The sequence below is a fragment of the Misgurnus anguillicaudatus genome, chromosome 8, assembly GCF_027580225.2.
Source record: "Misgurnus anguillicaudatus chromosome 8, ASM2758022v2, whole genome shotgun sequence".
In the NCBI taxonomy this organism is placed as follows: domain Eukaryota; kingdom Metazoa; phylum Chordata; class Actinopteri; order Cypriniformes; family Cobitidae; genus Misgurnus; species Misgurnus anguillicaudatus.
In genome coordinates, this window is record NC_073344.2 from 28,758,903 (window position 1) to 28,773,270 (window position 14,368).

The 14,368-nt window shown below is 36.9% G+C and overlaps 1 protein-coding gene across 1 annotated transcript in view; it reads left to right on the forward strand.

Annotated features, from left to right (window-relative positions):
• szt2 (SZT2 subunit of KICSTOR complex) overlaps positions 1-14,368 on the forward strand; it is a 115,091-nt gene that overhangs the window by 40,806 nt on the left and 59,917 nt on the right. The window contains exons 50-51 of the mRNA XM_073870658.1: positions 2,536-2,620; positions 13,604-13,780. Of these exons, the coding sequence (XP_073726759.1) occupies positions 2,536-2,620; positions 13,604-13,780 (262 nt within the window). The remainder of the gene's footprint in view (positions 1-2,535; positions 2,621-13,603; positions 13,781-14,368) is intronic.

Genomic DNA, 14,368 nt, shown 5'->3' on the forward strand with positions numbered 1-14,368 from the left:
CATCATGTAAATGTGACCATAAACGTTTACTAGAACTAGCGGGTATCAGATTGTTTTAAGGAAGGACATTCTCATTCTATAACGCATTTATTTGGACAAAAATTTGGATAAGAGTTGCCTCAGAATATAAGTGCAAGATGATGTCATTATTGTTTCTGATAACTTAGAATTGAAAAAGCGTATGGAGACCTCAAAGATACCAGACATGGACAAAAAACTCAAATAAAATATAAAAAAGTGGTGTATATGTCGTGTTTTTTATATGCTTTAAATGGGACTTTTTTAAGATGTCAAATAAATCATTGGTGTCCCCAGAGTACATATGTGAAGTTTTAGCTCAAAATATCATATAAATAATTTATAATAACATGTTAAAATTGCCACTTTGCAGGTGTGAGCAAAGATGTGGTGTCCTTTAAAATGCAAATGAGCTGATCTCTGTACTAAATGGCAGAGCAAACTATCAGATTTTTCTCTTGACACAAATACAATAGCATGGATTCAATCTTATCTTAATGACAGACAACAATGTGTTGAGGTAGATAATACAAAATCACCCTTAAGATCCTGCAGCATGGGAGTGCCACAAGGCTCCATTCTGGGCCCCCTGCTGTTTACATTATACATAAATGGTTTGCCAACTGTGTGTAAGAGTAAAATTATTATGTATGCTGATGACATGATGCTATATGCACATGGTAAAACTGCGGAAGTTGCTCAAAAACTGACCGTAGAGATGAAGAAAGTTTCTTTGTGGCTGAAAAACTCATGCCTCACCTTAAATCTCGATAAGACTGTTTCAATGTTTTTTACAAATCGTTATAAAATACAAAATTGCCCTAAGATTTTAATTGATGGACAAAAGATTTCAAATCCAGAGCAGGTAAAATATTTAGGTATCATATTGGAACAAAACTTAGGCTTTAAAAAGCATATAAAAAAGTTATCAAATACAATCAAATTTAATATGGCACAGTTTAGATACATTTGAAATTTCCTTACGATCGAGGCCTCAGGAGCCTATTTAAATGATATAATCGTTCCACATTTTCTTTATTGTATGAGTCATTGTATAAAAGTTCTTTAAAGATTCATGATAAGAAAGGCAGACGGATGTTGTGCATGTGAAGTCTTGACTTTTTATTTGACCAATTTAAATTTTGTACTCATTTATGTATGTATGATGTAGTATGTATTTTAACATAACAAAAGCCTGCCCAGGGACTACGGATGGGAAATAGCTCTTGAGCTATAACCTGTTACTATGCATCTTTCCTTTTGAGGTTAATGTTTAATGTATGCTGTTCCTGTTTCTTTAAATAAATAAAATTCAAAATTCAAATAGAAGCACTGGGGACCCAATTATAGCACTTAAACATGAAAGAAGTCATAAAAATGTCCCCTCGCAAATTCATCTTTCAACACCATTGTTGAGTGTTTTTGCCATAAAATTAGAGTTTTCCGTAGACGGTCTCATTCCGGTGGTTTAAAATTACCTCGGTTTCCTACGTCACAAGCATTTAACCAAACACATCATTACAGTTAAAAAGCCATAGATATTATTTATGGATGCCGCACATACTCGCCCTAAAAAGATTAGTGATGCAAATGCGCAGATCACGTATTCATTGTTTTGAACCAAACTTAGCAGTATTTTCCGGACTATAAGTCGCTCCGGAGTATAAGACGCATCAATCAAAAGTGCGTCATGAAGACAATAAAACATATATAAGTCGCAATGGACTACACGTTGCATTTATTTAGAAAATTATTTCACAAAATCCAAGCCGAAGAACAGACATTTAATCTGGACATTCGCGGCTGTAGACGGTAATGATGTCTCTTGGTTCATATGTCAAAATTAATTCATACTGACTTACAAGTCGCACCTGACTAGAAGTCGCAGCACCAGCCAAGTTATGAAAAAAATGTAACTTATATTCCAGAAGATACGTTATGTCTCTGAAACTGCCAAATGTAGCATCTATTTAAATATATATCCATGGTCGGAGGTGGTGCTAAAATGTGGGGGGTGGACTAATTTGCATATTCATATCTATGGTCCAAGCTGTGTGATTGAGTAGAGGGGCTAATTTGCATTTTCATAGACCTGTGTATATTAAATGAGGCAAGGTGTAGAGTTGCATTTAAGCTGTTTTTAAGCATGAAGAAATTACTGTCACAAAAACTTTTAAATATGCTGTTATGATCCCAAAGATGAGTTTTCAGTGATAAAATTATAGACTACAGGAGGACTTTAATAACTCAGAAAAAATACTACTTTATTTTGTTATTACCAGCTTCTTTCAGATTCATACACTTCAGAATCTCACAGGCGGTAAATTACATCCTTAAAAGTAACAGGACATTTTACCCTTTGATCAGTTTCATTTTTATTGAATCTTTTCTTGATTTATTTTGTTTTGCACCATGCGATGTACATCTGTGTCAAGTTAAAGTAGTTCAGCTTAATATTCTCCAGTCAATAATCCTCATTCTCTCTTTCTTTCTCTCTCTCTCTCTTTCTCTCTCAAGCATTACTTTCACACAAGCAGTGAGATGCCTGATCATGATATCTACCTCTACAATAAACCTGGAGGTCAGGGTACGGGAGGAAAAGGTAAGTTATATTGTCCCTCAAAAGTGTCCTGCCCACCTGACCAAATAACACAAAACTGAAAAAAGACAACCTTGAGTAAGCTCTGATGTTATTGGGTGACTTTATGGCTTTATCTCGCTTATTTATTTTCATGCAGGTCTCTGATTAACACAAACTATTAATCAGACTCTGATTGGTTGCTTTACATGTCAATCAGACGCCTATTCTATCACGCTGGGCGGGGCTTGTCCCATTGGAGCTGCGAGCTGCAGCCGAACTTTCGCCGCAGTCTTAGATCAGTCTAAGCGTGACTAATACTCTCCCAGCTCAACAGGAGAAAAGCTTTGATTTGTTCCTGCAGCGACTTGTTTAGCACCTCCTAAATCTCTCTGTTGACTTCGATACCCCTGAAGTCCTGCAGAGTTACACAGACTTCGCTTGTTTACCGTGCAGAAATAATTTAGTGTGGTTTATTGCATCAGTGTTTGTTGGCAGGACTGCAGAGTTTCCCCGTGTTAAACTGTGAGGTGCTGTCTGATGATATTTTTGGTTTTGCTGACTGGTGAGCGTGTCGTGTATTTATTGCTTCACCCTAATTAACAAGTGGAGGCAGTGGTGTAGTCTAGATTTTTGTAGTGAGTATACTGTGATTTTTCCCTCTCACCCTTATGCTCACTCGTCCCAGAGTGACACCCCATAAGCACCACCACACTTACAGATGCATACAGTATGGATCTTCATGTAATCGAGAGCATTCTGAGAGTGTACTCATAAACACATAAACTGAATGTGTTATCAACATGTCAGTTTATTATAAGAAAAAAAGACTTTAACAGTCAATGGGTTTACAGCTGTGGAAACTGGATGGATTTTTAGACTGGTTTAGTGTTAATCAACATCTAACTCAGGGCCAAAAGTTACTCAACTGTTAATTAAAATTAAATAAATTGTTTCCAATCTTCAATCCGTGGCTAACACATGCATTGAAGGAGAAAAAAATATCCACTCTTTCAATAGCTATTATCTGACAACTATTGATAACATTACCATGTGTAATTTAATGGTGTAAATGTTTTTAATTAATACACATTTAAGATGAATTAACTCTAATTTGCATAGTCACTGAAATAAAAGCTTATTTTATGCATATAATACAAGCAGTGTCTAAAAATGAAAATAGGCTTTTACTTAATTATTAATACAAGACCATCAAGTATCCAAATATTATACACAAAAAAAAAAGTGAAGAAAATTATCTTTAATAAGCAACAATGAACTGAACAACAACGAAGACATGATTAACATCACAAAATTTTAAGATAATATACATATTGAACGTAGATATATAAATTAACCCAGATAAGGAAAGTTTAACACTATGAACCACAAGCAAACATGCTTAAAGCTAAAACCACCATGATATAATTACGGTCTTATTTTTTTGCATTTGGAGCATTACCTCCAGATAAAGTAATAAACTGGACTGATGTTTTAAATGTTGTTTACTCACATGTGCGTTGTTAACTTTCCGGATTTTATATTGCAGCAGCTCGTTCACTTCACATGGATTGTTTACAGTGTCGCGTGAGCAGCTACACTGCAGGTTCGACTTCATTTGGCGCTAAGCAGACCCTTTGGTGATGTCAAAGTACCACGAGAGCGATTCAAAGCAGATTTCTCCATGTGATAAATGCAATCGCTCTCGCGGTACTTTGCTGTCACTCGCATGTGGGTTCTTCTGGTGCCACACCAGTCTGCTCCCCAGTCACTTTCGCGCCGCTATGGTAATTTGATTTCATACGCGAATCGGATCGCGCAGTTCAGCAGAAATTCAAACACACCAAATATATAGCCTAATATATATGCAGTTCAACCCGCTAAAATAGCAAGTGTAGCATGCTACTGGTCAGTGCTTTACATCTGAATTATGACTAAAAGTTTGAAATGTCAGAAAACCATGCTTACGCTGTTACGCATCGTCAAGCTATTTTTAGTGGGTATACGGAAATCCTTGACAATTTCTAGTGGGTATACGGCGTATACCTGCGTATCACGTAGACTACACCACTGAGTGGAGGACATTGCTTGACACACACACACACACACACACACATTTAAGATTTATAAGTCTAAGTAAGATAAAGCTCAGCTTATTTTATCCTACTTCAGATTTTAAGCAACGTTTACATGTCGTAGATTTAGAAAAAACAAACCTTTTCCTTTGAATCGTTACAAAATTCCACATACACACGACACCGCTGAAATAATGCACACCCAACGTGGTAATGTGGCACGACGCGAAGCGGTGTGCATTATTTTCAAATAATTCAAAGGACCGAAGTCAATTATTCCGCTTATTTCACGGTAACCACAAACATTGCTCTGGTGACAATTTTTAAGATGTTTGACTAGTTAGGTGTGCGGTTTTTGAAAAATAATGCAGATTACAGCATTCAAGACCTGTGGTTTAATTATAAACAATCAACGAAGGCAAAAGCATTGAGTTTTTTTGTTTAGACAGATAATGAAGTAGGTTTATTATTGCAAGTGACACGGGACTAAAGTGGCAAAATTGTATAAACTTTGTCGGAGAAGTGTTAATAAACTGTAAACTCTTGTTTATACGGAGATGAACTTTAAAACAAGTCTTCAAAAATTTGCGTTTTTATGGCAACAAAACATCATTGTTGTTTAAGGAATAGCCAAACCACATAAAACTTTCCTGGTTTTGGTTGAAAACATTGTCGTGTAATCCGCTATACCGCTATTATAGGTGACGCACTTTCGCAACTTATAAAACCCGGAAGTATCGCCCTAGGGCAAACAGCTGTAGGTCCGTCTAAGTTTTGAGGATCGCTCTGCATCTGATCTCTATCAAAAGTCCTTTACAAAAATTGAATTATCTCAGCTTTTTGCACAAAATTTGGTGTTTTTGAAGAAACAAAAAGAGAACAAATGAAGGTAGGATGAAACTTTTTTTTTAAGCAGAGGGTCTGTTCTTTCATTTAATATATTGTATGTTTCTCTTGGCTTTCTATGCCATTTTGTACCTTGTTCTCTTCATGTGTTCAATACTTATTCCCTGTGTCATTTCACTTTATTTATTATGACTCAACTTGTATACTTAAATGTTCTGATTTCTTTGTAAAAATTCTGGTGGAAATTTTGCCCACTTAGAAATTCCTTTACTGATGAAAATGCTGATGTGTCAAATACTTATTTTCCCCGCTGTATATGAAAACTGACACGTCAAGCCTGTGCAGTAGGACCTACGCACAACTATAAATAGCCTATTAGACTTCAGTTTTATTATTGAATCCACTTAGGATGTAAAGGTCGTAAAGTCGGTCAAACTTTGTGCCATTTCAGGTTATTTCTAGCATCTACATCTCTGCATAACATTAGAAACAAGTCTGAAGTTTACTTTTATAAGAGTCCCTGTTAATTTCTCTCTGATCTGAACAGTTTGTGCAGCTCTGTTTTTTGTCTCATTGTAAGATAGCATTGCAATGATGGCTGTCGTTCAGGGACAGGCAGTTGAAAACTACATGGGACTCGTGTAAGTGCACTTAAGCCCTGCATCTCATTTCACAGCCGAAGAGGCCGCTGCAAAAAACAACAAGTTTAATTCTAAGGGTCGCAGAGAGGATGGAAAACAGTCATAAGAAACATTATGACTGTTTTAGTGCAAAACAATTTCTGACATTTAAAGTGGATTACAGGCCAAATGAAAACAATATTGTTATGCTCCTGTGGCTCAACTGGTGGAGCATTGCATTAGCAGCGCAAAAGGATGTGGGTTCGAACACTGATACTGTATACACTGTAAGTTGCATTGTATAAAAGCATCTATCAAATGCATACATTTAAAAATAAATGTATACATAATTATATATTGCATAAAATGGCAACTCTCATGTACAGTAAGTGCAAAATACTTTCAATCTAAAGTTTTAGTTTTTAATGCTCATTTGGAGCGTATACGAAAAGACCATTTTGGAGATCTTGAACAGCTGCAGAGGGAAAACTCGGGCTTCGTCTCATTAGCGTGACGTGTCTTTAACAAGACTCTGAGGGTTCTAATATGACTTGATCCCAGATTGCTGTGAGATAATTGTCAGGTGGAGACAGTGATAGTCGTAGCGGCTCCGGTCTGGAACCGCAGGGTTACTTCTGCATCCTCTGCCAACCGCTAATGAACCGAAAGTCCACCCAAGTACCTGCCGAGGCGAGGGCTGCGGTTCCTGTCTTAAGATATGATCTTCCAGCATTATGATGTAAATAGGATAACCTGGAATCATCTCCTCGTGGGTTCATTGATTCTGGATGACCGTAATAACAGTTCTGCAAGGTCAGATTTGATCCTCCAGGGTTTTGAAACGCTGCCAGTTAGAAAGACGTCACTGAGATCCGCCTGGCCGGTACAGTGTGGGTATGGCGCAGGTCTGAATTTCCCACAAGCTTTCACTTGTCTTGAGCGGTGTGTATGTGTGTGGTCCACAAATCATCTATTAACTGCTCACAATGAGACCTGTTCGTGTGCTTTTATTACTTTCCTTTCCCTTGATAATCCTCTAACATCCATTTCTCCTGTTCTGTCAGCTTCTCTATATTTTTATGTTGCACTGCCAGTATCATGAAAGCTGTGTCTTGGCAAACTACTACACTCATACACAGCATGCATAATTATTAGAAGGATGTTTTTTCTTGGACACTAGAGCATTGTATCTGTTCAACATTGAATATCGGAGTAAAAAAGTCAGTTTGGTTTAATAAAAGCTGCCTAGTTGGCCAAGAAATGCCAATTTTTACTAAATGTAATATAAGTCTCAGGTGTGCTCAGAATGTGTCTGTGAAGTTTCAGATCAAAATACCCCACAGATCATTTATTATAGCATGTGCAAATGGCCCTATTTTGGTGGGAGCAAAAATGTGCCGTTTTCGTGCATGTACCTTTAAATGCAAATGAGCTGCAGCTCCTTACTCCCTTACCAGCAGACAGTGAGCGAATTAGGTTAAAATAGATATGATTTCTGTGAATACAGTCCAAGACAAGTATTTTTAGCCGCATTAGCGTTACAACATTTTGCTTTTGGGTAAAATTAACCAGTCAGTCAGTGGGCATGGGCGGAGCTTTATCAGTGTGACATCACATTAACAAGAGAATCAAAACAGCATGTGTAATGAGACTGCTTTTGTTTAATCAGTCCTTCCAGAAAAACGAGGAGTTTTTTTGTGATTGTTGCGGGTAAAAATCCTTGATCTTGCGGCACGTTTTCTTTAAAAAAGCGATGGAATATGCAGGATATTTATGCAATTTTATTCAATGAAATTGCGGGAACTTGCCAAAATTGCGAGAAGTTGCAAAAACTGCGTGAACTTGCAATTACTGTTTGTAGCTTTTCAATGATGTTCATGTCACGTAATTACGTCACTTCCTAACATTCCCATGACAACAGGGGACATGGGTGCGCTTGTGTGAAGTAAATGCAACATTTTTCAACTTTTTGCTAAAATATGTGACTTTTTGCTACAAAAATATGGGGATTATGAAATCATGCAAGTAAATATTTTTGTGAGCATAAATCTGCAATTTGTGTGGCGTATTTAAAAAATGTGACCCCCGCATAAATATGTGGACTTTTGCTGATTATGCATTGAATCATGCAATCGCATAATCACGTTTTTCTGAAGGGACTATTTAATGGGCATTAAAATAGGAGTGGGTAAATTATTTGCATTGTAGGGTTGTTTGTGTGGATTTTACATAATATGTGCCCTGTAATATTATGTCACAGTATGACCGCAGCATCGCTGATTTTATTTAGCTCCTCCCCATTACAACTCATTGGCTGATTTCTTTGTGGGTGTGCATCTGTTCCATCTGCTGTTCATTCATTTCTATCTTGTGGGTGTGTCTGTCAGGTACCATGTCGGAGCTTGTTCAGAATCTCTTCCCAACCTCACAGTTTCAAGGTACAAGACCATCCCTCCAGCACCCGATGGATGCGTTTGTGTGTGTGGTTCTGCTTTAGGTCACGTGATGCTAAGCTTAAAGTTAGCATGCATCTTCGCTTGCATCTCATTTAATTTTGCATGTCAAATGTTGTGTACAACTCAAACTTGCACATTAGGAACTGACTGGATTGTGAAAATAGGTCTCCTAGGTGGTTAAAAAAGAGGGGATAAAGAAGAGTGTTTGATGATGTCATCAGAGGGGCGGAGTTATTACATTTATAAGCAGTGTTGTGGAAAGTTACTTTTAAAAGTAATGCATTACAATATTAAGTTACTCCCCAAAAAAGCTGATTTTGGACATACAGATATGATTTATACATCATTTAAAACGTTAAAGTAGCTAGTTTTTTTCTGTCCACTTCCAATAAAAAGAGAATGTTGTGCTTTTCGCAAAATTAAGAAAATAAACATGATGCGCGTTTTGTTCTCTCTCCCTCAGTGAAGTCCTTTCAGAAACCCGTCAGAAAAATAAACTGTAACTTAATGAATACTTGTCATAGAAACAAAAGATAAATGTCTATATAATGATTGGAATGTCAGCTTTTGAATGATGTGAGATCGAAAACATATTGTCATTCGGTGTAAACTGTATGAGAAGGAGGAGAGGGATCGTCTTTCTCCTGTTACCTGTTTATCTGTAATGAGATGAGATCGGCACACCCACGCGCCATTGAACTGAATGGACAGAAACATCCATATGCATAACTTGTGCCTCCTACAGTCAATGAATACGCAATCCACAAGCCAGTCTCTCCATTCCTTGTTGTTTCATCCGAGTGCACCAAACATGACATCTAAATCCTTATTTACTTGCGTGTGTGTTTCAATATCTCCAGACGCGAGTGTTTTCTTTGTCTTCCGTCAAACAGTTCACGCAAGGAAAACGCACAATACACAAACACACGAGTCAGGAAACTCGACGTGCTTTTTGGTATTCTTATAAAATACACGATTGCAAACAGTACAATCCTTATTTAGTTGCGTTTAAGCGCGTATTCTCGTTACTTTTTCCTTACTTGGCTGAGTCAAGGTCTGGGTTGCCATCTCCGTTTCTGACTTAAACTGTTCCCGTTCAGGTGCACACGCATAGAGTGGGTAATTGCGTTCAGTTTAATTCATTACATATTTTTTTTATCAAATTGATTAAACTTGCATTACTTTTTTATAAAAGTAACTAAAATATTAATGTGTACATTTATAAAGTAATGCGTTACTTTACTCGTTATTTCAGAAAAGTAATATTATTACGTAATGCACGATACTTGTAATGCGTTACCCACAACACTGTTTATAAGTATGCATATTTAGATTTTATTTACATAATTTTATTTTATCAGAAGCAAATCCTATTTATATATAGATATATATATATATATATATATATATGAAGAGTTTGGTTCCAAAACGCGATAAACGCCATTTTTGAAAAAAATGAGTTACTGCCAAAATCAGTATTATATCAGGTCAGTAGTTAAAAGTAAATAATTCATTTTACGCAAAATCCAATACCCGCCGTGATATTCTGTCATCTTTTCTCCCTTTTTTCCCAAAATGCGACAAATGCCACTCCTCCTTTTTTGGATTTATTGCGTTTTGGAACCAAACTCTTCATATATATAGAGAGAGAGAGAGAGGATTTGCTTTTGATAAAATAAAATAATGTAAATACAATCTAAATATGCATTTGGTTTTAACGTTTAATGATTTGGAGAAAACAAGATACGTAGGCTGTTGCTAATTGGAGTTCATTGGTCATTGCAAAGGCCACAAGGGCCTGCTCGATAACAACCATGAGAAATTTCCAAATTATTTGTTGCTTCAAAGGGCAGAGAAATGGGTTGGTAGGGCAAATAACACATCGGGGAGTTTGTGGTGCTGCTTAATGTTCGGATGCTAATTAAATTTTGCACCACTAAAAACAGTTTAATAAAATCTGTTAGTGTGCAGTCAGCTGTAGTCCGTAGTATCTGCATTTATTTAACATTGCTGTGGTAGAGATGAGCTGCTCACACCTGCATGAGACATTTTGCATGTACATTATAGCGTTACTCTGTTTTGACTTTCTGTTATATATTATTAAAGCAATCTAATGGCTCCAGGTTCTAAGTGCTTGACGTTCCCCTCAGGCTTTAAAGAGCTTTTCAGATCATTTAGTTTTAAACACAGAAGCTCATCTAGTATTTATTCATGTCGATCAGCACAGAAAATACTTTTTTCTACTTCTTAAGCCGGGCATATGCTGTTCGACTTGCGTCTAATTTTGTGCCGATTTTTTATACGTGGAACTTTTTTAAGTCATGCTTTGTCGTGCGTCATTTGTTGCGCAGTGTACAGGGGAAACAAGTGCGGTTAATATCTCCCAACCGGCAATTGGGTGAATTTCTGACCAAAATTTTGGTCGCTCCTTATGAGAGTTCTGCCTTGCGCCACCTGGTGGATATTCTGTGAAGCACAACACATTTCTTTAAAGGAACAGTATGTAAGAAATTTATATCAATTAATCATAAAATGGCCCTGATATGTCACTAGACATTAAGAAATCATGTTCATTTCAAATACTTGTATCACTCACAACAGTGGTCTGGCCAGGATATTGTCATTTAAAAAGGGGAGTTGCAGCCCTCAACTGATGTTTATGTTGTCATGTTGTGTATTGGCCACCAGTTTTGTGATTGCAGTACCAGTTTTGGCCACAATCCTACATGCTGTCCCTTTAACTTCAAAGAAACGTGCTGGCTAGATTTTGTGGCACTCAGCGAGACAAATTCGCAAATGCCGCTAAAAAATTTTTTTCACAGAATGCCTTCCAGGAAAATGTTCTTCTATAAATATATAAGCATACAAATACTGTATATCAAATGAAAGAACAGACCCTCTGCTTTCAAACAAACAAACACACAAAACTGAAAAAATAATGTTTCATCCGTTTTATGTTTTTTCTGCTTATGAACTCTTTAATATGGGTATTTTTCTTAAAAAAAAAAAAAGTTAAAAAGCTGAAATAATTGCAAAAGGAATTTTGTTTGATTTAGAATGATTATCAAAGCATACACGGAGTTTAAAATTAGTAAATATTTTTTTGCTTCAGTTTTTTTTAAAAAGTGCGTTAATCTAGTGGATTATCGCGGTATTACAGATTAACATAAAGCCTCACGAGAAACAAGTTTTTTAAGCAAATGTTTTCTCTTAACTCTTTCTTCGCCATTGACGAGTTATCTCGTCAATTAAGAAAAAAACATTTTGCATAAAAAAAAACGTGTCTCTAAAGAATTTTCATGTTAATCTGCAATATTGCAATTATTCACTAGATGGATAATCCAATCGCTTACCCAATTTATGAAAAAAAAAACTGAAGCCAAAACGTTATTTACTAATCTTACACTTTATATATGTTTTAGTAATCGTTCTGAATCTGATCTCTAACAAAATTCATTCTCAAAAATGTAATTATTTTAGCTTTTTGCTAAAAAAATTTTTTGAAGAAAAATACCCATATTTATTATTTGTTTGTCTGTTTGTTTATTGTTTGTTTGAAAGCAGAGGGTCTGTTCTTTTAATTAATATATTTGTATGTTTATATATTTTCCTGGAAGGCATTTTGTGAAACTTTTATGAAAATCACAAAAATGCTGACAGGCAACTTTTCGAAAAATGGCTGGTGGCGAGTTAATAATTCAATGGCGGGGAAAGAGTTTTAATGGCCACATCCTTACATTAAAAACAAAATGCAATGTAATGTATTATTTCATGAAAATCAATGTTTCAGCGTTTTTGACTTGTATTTAATGCAATTAAATGCATAATTTCAAATTTCCTGTGTTGTACGATAGAAATATTTGCATTGACGTAAGGGTGAGTCGATGACAGATTTTTCGTCCTTGTCAGGTTTTGTAATGTATGTCATCAGCATGCCTGAGCATTCGATCCAGAATCATCTCCATCAGCACTCACCCCATTCATTATAAATCACTGATGGACTTCATCGGTCCTGCCCTGACTATCTTCCCAACCCCTAGAGTCCAGCAGAGATTAAAGGGCCCTTCTCTTTCTTCTCGTGTAGTCTCAGTGGAGCGCAGGGGCCGTACGGGTCACCCTAGACTACATCACACCTCATCAAGTACTCTTAAAAGATCACAGAAAACACTATGAGAGGGCAAAGAGATGATGTTGAGCTGCTCCATCATTGATTGAGTCTCGCTCACATGCACACATTTGCTTTTACTTTATTACTGAAGTCATTGATTTTATATCAGGCTTTTGATATGTTCCTCTAACCGTAAACCTCACAATCGTGCATGGCAAAGTAGATTGAAAGGAAAAAATGATTAATGGACCTTTTTATCTAGTGAGTACCAGTAAAATGTCTTCACAAGTTCCACCCAGCATTGAGCCAATTTAAGTTCATAACGCTGACTTTACTTTGGTGATTTATGTCAGGTGATCATGTCGGATGCATTAGCGTCATGCATTGATCATGTGACGGATAAATCCACGTTCGCTCTCCACAGTTTGCTGCTAATGCGTTTTAATGTGACTGTCACAGCCAAGGTGCTGTTTGTGAGGTTTTTTTATTGCTAGAATTCGCAGGAGTGACGTGCCATCGATCTCCGATGTGCTAATGATGGAAATCTCTCGCTCTCTTTGAGCTTATCAGAAGCGTGCCTTCCCAAGGCCTGCCGGCTCTATGCTGTAAACCCAGTCAATACAACAACATAAAACCCATTTAGAGGATTTATGAGCGTTCATACTGAAGTTAGGCGTTGTTTTTTAAGATGTAGTTTGTGTTTATATAATTTAAGGGCGTATGTATTGACGCATTTGTCTAAAGCGTAGCCCGCTCTTTCTTTCTGCTCCAACTAAATTTATTAGATTTCATTTTGAGGTTGCACAGAGAATTATTTCCTACATAATTCATACCGGTCTTTCCAGATCTATTGTTTAATTCACTCCTCAATCTTTTTCTCCCGTTTACGTCGCGCACCCCAGGTATCGCCTGTATCACTCTGTCGTTCGTGGATGCTAATGGGTGCCCGCTGCAGGTTCCGGCTCAGGACGGCAGCGGTCTGGCTCTCAGAGGAGACGTCTCGACCATCTCTCTTCAACCGGATCAGTTTGAGGCCTTGACGACCGTTGTCAAGATGGATTCTCCCAGTCAGAGCTCAGGTTCGGAGATGCTTTTTTTTTACATTTGCAGTCCAGTATTATTCAGCTCTTTTACAGGTGTATTGGGGGCTATAAATTAAATCCTATAGTATTGTAACCTGAAGAACTATAAATCTAAAAGCCAAATGGCTACAAAGTGGGAATGAGTGGTGAGACACTCCAAAGTCCCATTTAGAGAAGTCTTCCCGCTCGGCGGCCATATTTGTAATGCCTCCGGGCAACTATTTCAGTAAAACAAAGCCAGGTTTTCTCTACTTCAGTGGGGGAATGTGCTATCTTTAAAGGGACATTCCACTTTTTTTGAAAATATGCTCATTTTCCAGCTCCCCCAGAGTTAAACATTTTGATTTTTACCATTTTGGAATCCATTCAGCTGATCTTTGGGGTCTGGCGGTACCATTTTTAGCATAGCTTAGCATAATGCATTGAATCTGATTAGACCATTAGCATTGCGCTAAAAAAATCAATAGTTTTGATATTTTTCCTATTTAAAACTTGACTCTTCTGTAGTTACATCGTGTACTAAGACGGACGGAAAATTTTAAATTGAGATTTTTCTAGGCCGATATGACTAGGAACTATACTCTC